Consider the following 15,655-nt stretch of genomic DNA (forward strand, 5'->3'; position numbering starts at 1 on the left):
TATAATTGTCGAGAATGTTATTTAATTTTAGAACAGTAGAATAAAATTATTTTAGCAAAGAAAAAAAAATTGTGAGCTTCATGTTTTCAAATGCCTCCGAGGAGACAAAGTAGTGTAGTGTTGATGTAAAGATGTAAGATGTCCAAGTTCACACGCTCGAAATGCAAGGATTGGAGGCGTACACGTGCGAGGGATCGTTCACCGTTAAACCGAGGCGGGTCGTAACGGTCTTCCCCGAAACGCCCGAGACGCCGAGACCTGTTCTCTGCTACATAAATAGCCCACTCGTCACTCCTCTTCCATCTCTTTCTCTCTCTCTGTTCTGAAACTTCAATCTAGCTCCATCTCTCTTTGATCCCTTCGGAAAATATCACCATGGATGAAGAATACGACGTTATCGTTCTCGGCACGGGCCTCAAGGAATGCATTCTCAGCGGTCTCCTCTCTGTCAATGGTCTCAAGGTGAGAAATGCCTTCAACATTGTTGGTCTCAGCTGAAATTTTTCGTCTCTCTGATATCTGTTTTGATTTTGTTGGTTTATGTATTGCAAGAGAGGAAATGTTTCTTGACTATCGTCAATCTGCTGGTTGTGCATTTGATTGACATTTCGTTTTGGCCGTGATGATGCATTTGAGAATTTTTGCAATGCATATGCATTTTTTACACGATTTGTTGTTTTTTGTTCGATTTTGATCTAGAGCGATCTTATATGACAAATTCTGAATTGGATCGTTATTGGTTATATCTTGTCATGGATTCGATTGGAAATTTTGATTTAGTCTTGGATGCACGCGTTGATTTTTTTTGCTTTATTTTTCTATTTAAATTCAAATCTGTGTGATCGGCATAGTTCAATCAGAGCAATAGGAGGTTTCTAAATGTCTTTCTTGGCATTAACTCTTTTTAATCAACTTGGGATCGGTGACATGGATCGCTCTTTCCCGTTCAACAATAGCTAGGGCCATATCTGTTGAATCATTTAAAATATCTCCACGTCAAGGGGAAGCAAACGCAGTGAATTATTTTCTCAACAATTTTCTCTACTTCAAGTATTATTATCATTTTATTTATTGCATTTGGTTTTTGATTTATAGATCTCTTGAATGACGTATACAGGAGTACATTGAGATGTGTGTCTAGGTTAGAACAGGACACATAGTCATCATCGTTGTATACTCGAGGGTTTAAAGATCACGTTAACTGTATCTTAACTTCTCATCTCTTTGGAACAGGTATTACACATGGATAGGAATGACTACTATGGTGGAGAATCCACCTCACTTAATCTCAACCAGGTAACTATTGATATGTCATGGTTTATTCTTACATTGATATGGCTCCTATTCACTTTCATTTTTGGCATGTAGCTTTGGAAGCGATTCAGAGGCAGTGACAAGCCTCCTGAACATCTGGGCTCAAGCAAAGAGTACAATGTTGATATGATCCCAAAGGTATTTAGATTGTCTTTTTAGTTATATATTAAATATTAGTTTCTGATCTCTAATAGCTAATGCAACAATCCATTAATCTTGGGTGATCTTATGACACATCTGTGCTCTCCTTGGGCTCATGCACATTTATGAATATTAATTTTTTTTCCCCACAGAGTGTACCTCAATTCAATTTTCAGATGTTAGCCTTCTTCCTAGGTGGCCTAAGTTTTCTGTGTGTGTATGTGTGTGTTTCTTTTATTTTTAAAAGTTTTCACATTTTTAGATAGACCTTCCCAAGGTTCACAATGGAGTTGCCATGCAGGAGATAATGAAATGACCTGAAATCACACAAGATGCTAAAATCATCAGCTCCATATAAGCGCGTAGCTCTAAATATAATTCATTCCTGCCTCAGGAATCATAATAAAGAGTCATCCCCATCATCAACTATGATATAACAGAAAAAATGAGGAATGGATGTATTCACAAGTTAAATCTTGCTTAACTTATTTTGTACCAGGAAATTTTTCTGTTAAAAGAAATTGAAAACCATGAAAAGTTGGGTAATAACATATAACTGCAAATATGCCATTTTAATTTTTTATTAAAAAAATTATTGAAGTCTTTGAAGTGAATTTCATTATATTCTTCTATTACAAGTCTTTGAGGTTATGTTTGATTGATGGAGTGGAATAGGGTGGGAATGGATAGAAATATATATAAATATAATAACTTAAAAAAGTTACACATGCAAAAGTGTGTGTTAGCATGAAATGGGACAGGATTACACTTTTCCATTATGTGATATTTGGGAATACTTTTCTATTCATGTTATGAATTAACAAAAAAATTGTATGATCATTTGATTTATGATGACAACACTTTGTTACTTCTTTTTAGAAATACGCTATTATGTCCTCATACTATGAGCATTCTATTCCTATAGCCCATTCCATTTTGCAAACTAAGTGTCACCTAAAGTCACTTAATTATCAGGGGCTAATTATTGCAAGAGAATAAAGAATGAATGAAAACCTAATGCAGCCAGTCAAGTTGAAGTGCATTGTGACAGCAGTACAATAATATTGAGAAAATAATTTTGGATCCTTTTCTATTGGGCAAGAAGTTTTGTGTAAACACGATGAATTCAGGCCTTGACTACTGCTTCTCACTCATTTCTGATGCCTAATTGATCCTCTATATCATTCATTATCATCAATTAAAAACATGCACAAGTGCGCAGAAATAGAGAAAGCAAATGAACTTTATGCTGAGGACTTTTGAGAAAAAAAAGAAGAAGAACTGAGTGAAAGATTAACCCCATTATTTGAAATCTTCCACTCTTCATGAAGAATCATTTTCTCTCATTGGAATAAACTATGAATTTATGAAGGCAGTTAAGATTTAACTTCATATCTGTTACCAGTTTAAACTTTAATTAGCCAATGAAGTCTGCATGGATATTGACTCTGGATGGGTATTGATGATAGACATAACAAAACTTAAAAATGAGGGAAAAATTTCTACAATTGCTAAGCACATATATGAAGGTTTTGCAACCTTGGGCACTGGACCTGGGTCTTCATTGTTGTTCCACGTTCGAGTATGATAACCATCACTATTTCTGTTCTTTCACAGTTCATGATGGCCAATGGTGGCTTGGTTCGTGTTCTCATCCACACTGATGTGACTAAGTATCTGAATTTTAAGGCTGTAGATGGTAGTTTTGTGTACAACAAAGGGAAGGTATGATGTTTGGCAAGTTTTTCATCAAGCGGTTTGTTATTATTTTGAAAGATAGCACGCTATATAAGTAGACCTACTGTTTCCAGATCCACAAAGTTCCAGCTACTGATGTGGAAGCACTTAAATCCCCCCTAATGGGATTGTTTGAGAAACGTCGGGCTCGAAAATTCTTCATTTATGTGCAAGACTATGAAGAGAATGATCCAAAATCTCACGAAGGGCTGGACCTCCACAAAGTTAAAGCAAGAGATCTAATTTCGTACTGTCTCATCCTTCTCAATTCTCTATTGAAGATTTTTCTTTTATCTTCAAATTTGTTATAACCTGAAAATATGATTTCGAGAAAGGCAATGTTCCTCCAAAACCAATACCATGTAGTACCATCGAATAACTAATATATACATTTATATGTATATATATCACTTGAATTTTATAAACAAATACTTTGATTCAAATTTTCTTTGCACTAACCCTGAGTTCTAAGCTCCTCAATTGGCCACTTGAAGACAGTTGAAAATAAATTAGAAAATTTCCTAGTCCCTTGTGGTTATAACTTATTAAAAGAATTGCATCTGATACAGGAAATATGGACTAGATGACAATACAGTTGACTTTATTGGGCATGCACTGGCACTCCATGTAGATGATAATTACTTGGATGAGCCTGCTATGGGTTTTGTAAAGAGAATGAAGGTAAAATATTATGCTCTCTCATTTTTGTAATGAGAAAGAAGATCTGAATGACTAACTACAGTAGTTTCACTTAACCCAATCAATTTCAATGTTCTTACTTTCATACATTTCACGTGTTCCATCACATGTTTGGAGCAAATATTAATGCATGCAATATCCACACATTTACTTCAAATCATCCATGCAAAAGCTATTAATTCATTAATTTTCCTTGCACCCTCAATGTGGAATGCAGGATTCTAAAAGCAATCTAGGTTAAGCTGTGTATTTAGTGGCTGTTTCTGTTGTTGTTTTATCTCCTTCATTTGGTAATTTGATAATGGTTGAACAGTTCCTGTATTATGCCATTTTGAAGCCCAGATTCCTCTGTTTCCTTACACCACCAGTAAAGGTGGAAAAAGCTGCCATAAATAAAGTAGGGAAGACTAGTAGTTTGCACTCCAATCAAGTTAGGCTTGATGAACTGCATGAAAATGCGTGCTTTGGAACTGTGTAGACGTGCATTAGCCCTTAAATGCATAAAAACGGCAGAATGCTGTTAGTTAAGCTCTCAAAACTTAGTGTGATCACGGCATTGGCAAATGTTGGTTTTGATTTTATGAGTAACAGGGTTATTTTAGTCCATTAATGCTAGTATACAGCCAGTGTACTATGTATCACTTCCTTTGGGATTTTGCTATCAACTCAGCAACCAAGAACAGGGCCCTTCAGTAATCTCAATATATAATTGAGTATAAAGAGTTTTTAGCTCTAATTTTCCTTTTCTGCCTAAAAATTCAGCAATCTTATGACTTTATTTGAACGCAACTGGTTCACTCCAGAATCCTTTAGTGCTCTCTCCATGTGTGATTGTGTACATGCAGGCAAGCATGGGCATGCGTGAGTAAACTAATGTTGAGGAGTGTATTGTTGTTTTCTTTGTGTACTTGGTTATGGTAATTTTTATTTTCTGCTAATTTATTTTAGTCTTTTGTTTTGAAAAGCTATATGCAGAGTCATTGGCACGATTTCAGGGTGGATCCCCCTACATATATCCCTTGTATGGATTGGGAGAACTGCCACAGGTTTGTCATCATTTGAAACTGCAAGAATATGTGGAGATACTGACAAATTGTTCTGACATTCTGTACTACATTATTGGCAGGCATTTGCTCGTTTGAGTGCAGTTTATGGTGGCACTTACATGCTTAGCAAGCCAGAATGCAAGGTAATAACATTACAATATCCTGAAAATTAATACAATGACCGTGTGTATTCCACAATCACAATTTTGTAGCAAATGTGTACTTAGTTGGTTTACAGCATCTCAGAGCCTAAATGCTTTGCTTCTGAAGTGAAGTGCTGGGAGGTAGCACCATGTGGGTTTTTCTTGGAGGGGGTGTTGGGAAATGCAGGGCTCACTGTTCTCTATCTTCTTTCATCTAGTGGATGAGGTCTAGTAACTTTTTCTATATGCTTACTTTGCAAACTTGCTAGGGTGATAATTTTCAGTGTATTGGATTCTTAATTCATGAGGTGCTACTATATTGAAGAGGAAGTTGTGCACAAAAATAGCGTATGGTATATGATTTGGGGAAGTGCTACTAGAGTATTGGGTTATTGTAGAATACCCATCAAAATAAAAGAAAAATCATATATATATGAAGAGCTCAGCCAAGCTATACGTGTGCAATCAATAATAGATAATTTCACTTTTATCCTGATCATTTGATAATTACAGGATGATCTACAAGCCTATCCAACAAAATAAGGATTAGCCTCTTTTTAGGATTGAACCATGAAATTGAATGCTGCAAATGACAGGTAGAGTTTGATCAAAATGGAAAGGCTGTCGGTGTGACTTCTGAAGGGGAAACCGCAAAATGCAAAAAAATTGTGTGTGATCCTTCATATTTGCCTAACAAGGTGAGTTCTAGATATTTATCTTCAAGCAATACCTCAACAATGTTGACCTTCTAGTTCTACTCCAACTTTCTTTTTTTTATAAAAAATTTACTACAGGTAAAGAAGGTCGGGAAAGTTGCCCGTGCTATATGCATAATGAGCCATCCCATCCAAAACACTAGTGATTCTCACTCAGTCCAGGTTATTCTGCCTCAGAAACAACTTGGGCGCAAATCAGATATGTAAGTTTGCAGCATTTTTTTCATCTCTCTTTCTTATAAACATTTGCACACATGCACACAGAGGCTTTGAAAAGTGCAATTTGCAAATGTAAATATAATGGTATAAACAAATAACTCATATTTTAAGCGAAAAAAACCTTCTACATATTTTGTTGCTATGTCAATCTGCAGCAGTCACTGTCCTGCATTCGAATAATACAGCATGTTGAGTAATTTCAGGATCATACGTAGGCACTGCCTAAAAGGTTGTGTTTTCTTATGAAATTTTTCCCTAAATTTGTGGAAATTAAGCATAATTAGGAAAACAGTATTATCATATTAAATAATATGTGATTCAAACAATGGATATAAATACTGTTAAGAGTCTCATTCGGATGCACTACTTCCTTAATTCACCATTGCAGGTACCTGTTCTGTTGCTCATATTCTCATAATGTAGCTCCGAAAGGAAAATACATTGCTTTTGTTACATCAGAAGCAGAGACTGACAACCCTGAGGTGGAACTGAAGCCTGGAATAGAGCTCCTGGGGCCAGTAGATGAAATATTTTTTGATACTTATGACAGATATGAGCCCGTTAACCAGCATAATGTTGACAACTGTTTCATATCCACTGTAAGTGTGCATAGACAGTTTAGTTTTTTTTATAATTTTTTTTAATTCAAAATTTAATTTACACCCTATGGCTAAGGAGGCTTGCAGTGGTAAATGTTTTACTTGTTAACATTCAATGCATTGCTTTCATTCAACAGCTTCCTTTTACAACTCAACCTTGTTCTATCTGGTATCAACAATTATATTTTTCCTAATGTAATGAAAAATACAAAATTGTAAAGATCCAAACATTATTATTATTTTTTTTTAAAGAAATGAGAAATTGATGAGGCTAATTCTAGTTTTCTAGATATCTAGTTGATATCTGTCACCAGCAATGAATTCTTTCTCAATCGTAATGTGGCTATAAACTTCATATAATATTAAATAGAAATTTTGCTTCTGTTTTGGATGATGGAGATATGATTGTGATGGTAGGAATCTAGAGACCAGTAGCCTTTATGGCCTTATTTTTTGTCCTTTGCCAGGAAGATAGCCCTTTCTGCTGCTTTTTCTGTCTATAGAGGTAAGGCGCCCCTTAGTATCCTCCTATTGGAATAGCAGGATAGACATGAGATGATTTACACTTGCTTGGGCCTAGTAACTATTAACTTGCTCCTTCATTGCAATCAATACTAATAATAGGTTAATCAAAGTCACTTAACTTGGTTGCTTGAGGTGGTTGGGGGGAGGGGTTTGGTGGGGTTTGATTGAGCCCTACTCAAGCTTGTGCCTAGAGCTCCAGACGCATTGGTGTGTGTCCTGTGAGTAAAGTCGAAATGACATACTTCTTTCTTTACCTGTCCATATTGAGACTGATAAATCTCAAAACTGGAATGTTTTGCAGAGTTATGATGCAACAACACACTTTGAGTCAACAGTACAAGATGTGATTGCCATGTACAGCAAGATAACTGGAAAGGTAATATTTCTGCTGGTTAGGTAAATAGAACTTATTCATAATGGTATTTTTTTGTCCGTTTCCAATTTTCCAATAGGAGTATCAATTGGTATGCGCATTTTGTGCTAATAAAGCTGCAAGTTTAACTGATTCTGAAAAAATTTTTTCCCTTCAGAATTGCCAACATGTTAAAATTACTTGCATCTGTAGAAAGTCCCTAATCAGTGTTGGCAACATTTGCAGATGCATGCAGTGAATGTGAATGAGTTGTGAATTGTGTTGGGAAATAGAATGCATGTCCAAATTCTAGCTGATCTCTGGCTGCTGGAAGCTTCTAAATTTGCACAGTGGAGAACTTGAGAAACCATTTAAAAGCACAAGTCATTTGTGCTCACATTGGTGGCACTTCATTGAATAATCGTGAAGAAAATAATCTTGCTTGAACATGATCTGAGAAAAAAAAGAATCGAATGTAATTTTGGCAAACATACAGAATTTTTAAAGTAGACCCTGCATACATGCAAGCTTTGTGCATTGGGATGTGCTTTGCCCTTTCAGATATTGAGACTACTTGATCTAGTGCAGAAGTTGTGCATAGCTACGCTCTGGTCCATTCACACAATCATCCAGCAAACTTTTACTCTATGTTTGGAGAGGTCTTGGATTTGGATTTGTATTGGCTTTGGATGAGATGTAATATAAAATTGTATTAAAATTTGTCCAAATAAGCTCAAATCTGAATCCAAGATCCGAGGTCCACGCTCCCAAGTGCAGCATTGGCCTACACTGCAAATTTTCCTAGTTCAGTTCTATTTGTATTTTGATTTTGTAGTACAAAATTAGGTTGAGAAGAATTGAACATCTAATGACACTTTTCCTAATCAGTTTATTTGATTGTGTCATGTTGCAGGCTCTTGACTTAACTGTGGATCTGAGTGCTGCCAGTGCTGCCGCAGAATGAAAGTTTTAGGCCCTACAAACGACAAGAACCAGACTTGGAACACCAATAGCACACATTTCTTTTTACTCTTCCAGAAATTTCTCTCTATTTTTTCAGTCTAGTATAACTTTTTGCATCCATAACAATTTGATTGCTTTTACTTGTTTAGCATGTTTAAGTCCAGGCGCAAGTCGATAAATTTTCCTTATAAGACTAGTGCTGAAGGACTTCATTGTCATCTGTTATATTGTTTTTTTCGGTTATAAGCAATTGGAATCTTGGATCATCAAAGCATATATAGAATTTTTTAACCCAAAGAAAATGTTCAACATTTTTTTTAAGGTTCTTGCATGCTGCCAAAAGATTCAAGACAAATTAGTGTATTGCTAGGAATTCATATACTGGTGAGAAAATGCAGAAACCTACTGGGAATGTGATGGTTCTCACTCATCAAATGGAAAATGTTAAGAGTCACGGACCACGACCGACCATCATGGAGAAATGTGCACTGCCTGTGATGGTCACAGCCATGGTGAATATCATTGCTGGGGTCAGTTACGTACCTGAGTTTGAATGAGTAGTGCTATGCAAGCCCGTGATGACACAAGCCTGCATCCTTCAGCATTTTCCAACTTAGATCTGTGGGTCTAATGATTTTGTCCTTAAAAAAAGACCTTGCATTGACAAAGTGATCCCACAATTGTGAGTCAAAATTTTCCTCAACTGTATGCGTCAGTATTTCAGGCCCTCTCTTAAAATCAATAATTGGTGATTGCTGAGAAGTTTCTTGCTAGAATCATGGCAAGATGCACTGTAGAAAGAGTACTTCGCCGCCTAGGTAACACTCTTAGAAGTTCTAAAGAATGTAACTGCTGCATCCTTCATCTGATAAAACTCTCTCACAATCTCAGAACCACCCTTAAACTGCACTGAATCTGAAAAACCTGATAGCGCTAACGAATTCAAAAATCTAAAAAAGTTTGGGAATTTCGAGTTCAGACCTTAAATTTAAATTTGTGTAGAACATAGATTTCAACCAAAGAAAATTGGAAGCCTAAAACTCAGTTTCCATGATCATTCTTCTTTTCTCTCGTTAAGGTTTCCAGCCACCTCAAAAAATGTAATAGATTGCTTTAATCCGGCGAGAAAACCAATCATGAATGATGCCATTGGAATATTTACCATATGTTCTCTATGGAAACTAGGTTCATAATTTATGGTCAACAAATTATTTATTTTTGACCGAAGAAGACCAAGGTACATTGGTCAAATCAAAATTTCATATTACCTTATCCCATGCGAATTGTTTACTCATAACAAGTCAATATCCTTACCAATAATCTCTAATGAAAAATTTCATCGAATTCCGAAAGGCAGTTTAGGCAGACCGCATACATTCCTCGCCTAAAACCAATTATTGTAGTCAAAAATAGCATCAAAGATGTCGTACTGCAACACATACAAAGTTTTGATAGACCAATAGTTTGACATGTTACAACCGCTACAAGAAAGCTTTGATAAACCAATAAATTAAAATTGGAAATTTGTGTGCCATTCTACTCCCTTTTTGATTTGGAGAGGGCTTTCTTTCTCTGGCCAAGCATATACCCATACATGTGAGGACTTCCTGAACACAACAAGAATCAATTAACAGTCAGCAAACAAATGAATACATAAGCTAACGATAAATGGGTAATCTGCCAAAAAGTCCATGCCTGGGACATAGATTCCAAGGGTGAGAATAGCAGCGTATAAGTAATCAAAAGAGAAGTTCCACTTGTTGGGCATCCTAATGCAATATTTTTCGGAATCCTGCAAACACCTCACCTGATTCAGTGAACAAAATTCCAACGAATTCTTACAATAAAACAACTAATTCTTAGTATGATTGAAATTAAGTGCTCATATATATCCCGGTCAGTTACACGCACAGAAACACAAACAAGCAAGCTACACTGAGAGAAGAACTAAGAAGAGAAGAGATCAACAAGTGCTTCATTGTGGGCTTAGATATCACATGGTTAGTTAACAAAGAAATATTCCAAGTATCACCCGGAAAAAGGGGGAAAAAAGGGGATTGTTACCTTAATATATGGCAGAGCAATGTATATTAGGCCAACTTCACTGGTAATGCCAGTTGGATACAATAACAAAAAGGTGCTATACCTGCACAGGCATTAGTTTTGACATTAATAAACAACCTTAATAGGAAGACGCCCACTTCTGTTCCACTCAGCACTGCCAGTACGTTATACCTGAGCCACAAGAGCCAAAAGGGAGCAGAACCAAATGCCTCTTTCATGCCAAAGAAAGAATACCGAATAATCTGCATTACAAGCAGTAATACAATATTCATCATAGGATTCCACATTGATATTCGGTATTTTTCCAATGACCAACAAAGACCAACAAACAGTAACGCAATATTTGTCCAACAAAGACCAGCGAACCGTATCATGTGACATTACTGCACTGAACTTTGGCATTTTATTAAAAAAATAAACCCACATAGAAACACTTCACTTCCAAAACTTGATTCTTGTTTAGAGACATAACGTGCGATTAACATCTCAGATTTACACCTGCTGATATAAGTAAAGCATAAGATGTTACTGCCAATATTCAACTCCCCCCTGCAAAATTTTTCAACTGAAATTGGGTTTTGAAGTAAGGAAATGGAATGTGAGTCAGAGGACAGACATACTGAGAGAGTTTCTGTTCTGATTGAACTTCTAAAACTACATGAATTCTAAAAACTTACACAAGCCCAAAAGATTCAAGATTATAGATTTGTGCAATGCATGGATCATTTTGTTGTGTGGAACAAGAACAAAGAGCACAGAATGCAGAATAAATATGGTGGGGATAGCTTCTAAAAAAATAGTGGGAGATTGATTCTTTTAGAGTACAAGGTCAAACTGTACAAGCTAAATTTACTATTAAATGCAACAAGCTAGGATGGTTGTTAAAGCTTGATATACATCGATGAACCATGATCTAAAAGCTTGAGCTTTTAGGTAAAGTGGTAATCTGACATGGTATTAGAGGTATGGTTCTAGTTTTATTGCTAGCATTCATTGTAAGTTTGTTAAAAAGTTATCATGTTGCCAATAATAAATGCTGTTAATAGTTAGTTTAACCCTCCACATGCAATCGCATTACATGGGTGGGAGAATGTTAAGGTTTGATATATATTGTTGGCCAAAGCCCAATTGCTTAAGCTTTTAGAAATGACTGCTTCACAGCAACTATAGTGTCTAACAAACTGAGACACTTCTTTATCCCCACTCCTTTAGCTACCAAAAATTCTAACATCCTAGCAACTTGGTATGAATGTTCTAAAACATAGGACATTTTCATTTCATAATGCTAATATAAGGATCCAAGGTTTTAATTCAATATTTTGCATATTACATAAAATTTTGTTTGTTAAAAATGTAGTATTCTAATGTTATGATTTTGTTTTTAATCATTATGAATCTACTTAACCAAATAAGTTTTTTTTTTTTTTTACATTTATATAAACTGCAATATTCTCTCTTAGATATACAAGTGTCATTACACATTTTTCACAAATATATCTATATAAATACACCCCTAATGCACCCTGTCCCACAAACCAGCATGTTCCACATTCTAGATAACATTGGCTAGCTCATTCATCTACAATCTAGTGTTCTGTATCAGGCATTTGAATAAATGATGATGATAATGATTTCACCTCCTCCTTATACATTTCATCAGAAAGTCGAAAATAGCTTTCTAAAATGAGAACAATCGGCATCTCAGAATGATCATTCTAAATTGAAATTCAGGGGTTAAGGAATTTAATTTCAAACCAATATATTCCCTCATGAAAAGTGATTCAAAAGGCTAAAGCAGTGGGATTTCTATTTTAACTGTGAACCTTCCAAGAGGATTGCTTACTAAAAGGTGGAATGTTCAATGAATGGAATTGTGGGCTCATAGCTTTGCAAAACTAAAGAGTATCCGTCATTTGAGAATGAAACAACGACTTGACACTAGAGACCCATAAATTTCTTCCATGGATATATTAAGTTAATCCCATTTTCTAATGTAAAAATTTTGAAGGACCCAAAAAAAAAAAACATATAAAACTGGGATATTCATACATAGGGAGAAATAAAAATTCAGATGAAAAAACATTAGAACAAGTATAGTTGCATTATTATTATCCAATTTAAATTCAAAATGATTGGTAAAATGACAATAACACAGTAATCACCTCAGTGATAGACCAGCTAATGATCAACGAGCTGACGAGTATATGATTCTGAGTCTGCCAGTCATAATCTTCACTTTGTTAGTGAAAAATTCTTCTCTAATTTAACAGCAAATTAAGAACAAGAAGAAACCCGTAATTCTAACAATCTAACCTCAGGGAAACTCCACAAGATGCCCCATGTTACAAACAGCCTAGAACTTATTTGTGGCAGTGTCGCTGTTATTGGAGATCTCACCAAACCTTTTAATCCCAGGCAAAAAGAAAACATATTAATTTGGCTTCAAACAAAATCTTACTTTGTATTTGAGAGGATGGGAGCATTGATTTCATGCCTTGGATTTGGATTTGTGTAGACTTGGATAAAACACCACACAAAATTATATTAAGTTTCGTCCAAGTCCATACAAATTCAAATTCAAGACCTGAAATCTATTTCCCAAACACCGCCTCAGTTTTCTTCAAATCATGGACCATGGGCAACTAAGCAAGAGAACCTCACCTACTAGACCATGAAGAATCTGTTCCAGAATAGAGTTCAAAATCCACCCAGAGATTAAAAAGGATAATACACATCAAATGGACATTTAAAACGGAAGATGAAAAATCAAGTGGGCATGAAAATAAAACGTTGTGGATTGCACCTCCAAAACAGCAGCGGTTTGAGCAAGCTGCAGTGGCTTCTCGACTGCACTGTAGACGTGTTCATGGCTCGATTCTCTGAGAGTCCTCACGGCCAGATAAAACACCTGAGCCCTACCCACAGATTAATAATGAAAAAAAAATTAATTAACAAAAAACTAAAATTGAAACCCCACGAAACAGATGCATTCGCATAAACAGAAAACAGGATGGATCGGCGAAAATGAGAAGAGGAATCGGCGTTACCAGCCGACAAGGACTGCCCAATTGTAGAGACTCAGATAAACCCGCCTCACGAGTGAGAGGAATCCCGCCATTGAAAGGGACGGAGAGAGCGATGGGTTGAAGAATTGGAAGGTATCGCGAGGAACTGAGGGAAGAGTTGGAGATTTGAAGACGAAGAAGAAAAGGGGTGGCGAAGAAACCAAAGATGTAAAGACGACAGCTGACAGCTAAGAAGCAGACGAACATTTAAGGGATTTAGGTGAGCAGATCAACTGCCAAATAGCCATGGCCTCCATCATCTCATCTGCAACTTCTTCGCTCAGAATTTTCGAAACCATGGTCATATAAATATAGTCGGTCAAACGCAACTCGACGTCGTTTTAGGATTTTTTTTCGTGAAAAGATTGAAAATATTAACGTTAGTATATATACAAAACCACATGCATACTCCAATTTCTAACTTTTTCCGTACTTGTTTAAAGGATTTTTAACAACACAATTTGTAAATATTGGAGTTGTGACTTTTATGTTCAATAGCTGCGAGTGGTGGTTGTCGTAAAATAAATAAATAATTTTTTTAAAAAATAAAAAATATATTTAAAGAAAATTATTATTTAGGGTAGTTATGGATATTTTTGAAATATTAATAAGTAGTTATAAGGCCATTTTTGAAATGTTTATGGTAATTATAAGAGAATTTTGGGATATCTAAAACCAAACAAAAAAGTAAAAATCCACTTTATAGTTGTAGAGATGAATAAATGGGGAAGGGGCTAAAAATATCAATTTTTTTTTTTTTTTTAAATAAAAGGGATAGGAGCTAAGAGAACAAGCAATTGGGTTCAAGAAAGTTTTTTTTTTTTCACCTTTTAGTACAATAATATAAGGATTTGATAGTTACAAGTAATGAATATGATCCCACTAATAATAATAATAAAAATAAAACAGTCAGGTGCATAAAGTTTTAGCATATGCGGGGTTTGAAGAAAGGGCGGACCATGATGGGTCTATAACATGTAGTTTTATCTTACATTTTCGCGAGAAACTCTTTCCATGCCTCAAGCTTGTGACTTGTGGTCACACAACGGTAACCTTTTACCATTGCAACTGTAATAAAATGAAAATATATAATCCTTTTAAGAAAATGAAATAAATAATGAATAACTATTCCTATTTAAAATAATGTTTTTTTTTTTTGAAATAGGAAATAAATGTGAGTCATTATACATTTTGGCATAGGCTAGGACTACCAGACTATCAAATAATATGTTTCTTCTCTTAAGGGATATCATAAATTTTGATCCCAAGCCTTCTTTAGAGGATAAATTGGTTCTCTTCTCTTCTAACTTCTATAGGATTGTGAGCTTGCAAAGTGTTTGGAATATTATATGACCAATATTAGTCCTCTTCCAATTTAAAACTTTGCAGGCCTTTGTTGAAGCGTGAGGATGAAATAATTATGTGGTTATCTAGCTTTCATTCAAGCCTTGTTGCAGAATTTGTTTGTGCAAATGTTTACATTATTTTAATGTGATTATTGAGAATGACTCGCAAATTGTAGTTGAGTGGTTTCGAAAAGGTAGATGTACGTTATGATATCTTTGGGATTTTTGGGAGGAGCTCGTGGTGGAATTAGAAGGAGTGAATGTCATGGTGATGCATCAATATAGGGAAGGCAATAGTGCGACTGATTTTCTTGCTAATGAAGGAGAAATGAGAAATAATGTAATTTACGAAAAACAACACCTTTTACCACATTATCTGAAAGGTATTCTTCAAATGGATAGGTGGGGTCTCGTTTCCATTCATTGTTAGTTTAACTCTAGAGTTTCGTTTGGTGTATTTTGATTTGATTTGATCGTGTTTATGTTTTTATCTTCCTTATTAGTTATGTTTAATTTGGTTGTCCTAGTTTAGTTGGTTGTTTTGTAATTTCCCTTTTGCTTAGCTTGTAACCACAGTATTCTTCCGCCAAAAGTGAGGGTATATTAATAAATAAATGAAGGTATCACCTTCTGTTAAGCAAAAAAAAAAAATGTTTAGTTTGTAATGTAATAAGGTATGAATGGAACAAAATGGAATGGAACTAATAAAAAGAAAAGAATGAACAA

The 15,655-nt window shown here is 35.3% G+C and overlaps 2 protein-coding genes across 2 annotated transcripts; one reads left to right on the forward strand and one right to left on the reverse strand.

Annotated features, from left to right (window-relative positions):
- Positions 1 to 8,756, forward strand: LOC131157501 (guanosine nucleotide diphosphate dissociation inhibitor At5g09550). Its single transcript, XM_058111707.1, has 13 exons — positions 1 to 462; positions 1,234 to 1,296; positions 1,369 to 1,452; positions 3,073 to 3,180; positions 3,267 to 3,439; positions 3,762 to 3,873; positions 4,857 to 4,937; positions 5,018 to 5,080; positions 5,677 to 5,778; positions 5,875 to 5,999; positions 6,404 to 6,614; positions 7,441 to 7,515; positions 8,405 to 8,756. The coding sequence occupies exons 1-13, from the start codon at positions 376 to 378 to the stop codon at positions 8,453 to 8,455; spliced, it is 1,335 nt and encodes a 444-aa protein (XP_057967690.1). The 5' UTR covers positions 1 to 375; the 3' UTR covers positions 8,456 to 8,756.
- A 1,022-nt stretch (positions 8,757 to 9,778) lies between these two features.
- LOC131157509 (very-long-chain (3R)-3-hydroxyacyl-CoA dehydratase PASTICCINO 2A) lies at positions 9,779 to 13,863 on the reverse strand. Its single transcript, XM_058111721.1, has 9 exons — positions 13,566 to 13,863; positions 13,322 to 13,433; positions 13,180 to 13,198; positions 12,832 to 12,920; positions 12,681 to 12,734; positions 10,690 to 10,760; positions 10,519 to 10,600; positions 10,150 to 10,246; positions 9,779 to 10,061 (listed from the first exon to the last, which is right to left on the reverse strand). Exons 1-9 carry the CDS (start codon positions 13,634 to 13,636, stop codon positions 9,991 to 9,993), a joined length of 666 nt encoding a protein of 221 aa, XP_057967704.1. The 5' UTR covers positions 13,637 to 13,863; the 3' UTR covers positions 9,779 to 9,990.
- Between the last annotated feature and the right edge of the window lie 1,792 nt (positions 13,864 to 15,655).

Source organism: Malania oleifera, chromosome 1, assembly GCF_029873635.1.
Source record: "Malania oleifera isolate guangnan ecotype guangnan chromosome 1, ASM2987363v1, whole genome shotgun sequence".
Lineage (NCBI taxonomy): Eukaryota > Viridiplantae > Streptophyta > Magnoliopsida > Santalales > Ximeniaceae > Malania > Malania oleifera.

Coding starts and splice junctions, on each gene's coding strand:
- LOC131157501 (XM_058111707.1), top strand. CDS start 376: ATGGATGAAGAATACGACGTTATCGTTCTCGGCACGGGCCTCAAGGAA. Junction 463..1,233: donor TCTCTGTCAATGGTCTCAAG/GTGAGAAATGCC, acceptor TCTTTGGAACAG/GTATTACACATGGATAGGAA. Junction 3,181..3,266: donor TTGTGTACAACAAAGGGAAG/GTATGATGTTTG, acceptor TACTGTTTCCAG/ATCCACAAAGTTCCAGCTAC.
- LOC131157509 (XM_058111721.1), bottom strand. CDS start 13,636: ATGGCGGGATTCCTCTCACTCGTGAGGCGGGTTTATCTGAGTCTCTAC. Junction 13,434..13,565: donor TGGGCAGTCCTTGTCGGCTG/GTAACGCCGATT, acceptor ATCTGTGGGTAG/GGCTCAGGTGTTTTATCTGG. Junction 10,601..10,689: donor TTTTGGCTCTTGTGGCTCAG/GTATAACGTACT, acceptor ATGCCTGTGCAG/GTATAGCACCTTTTTGTTAT.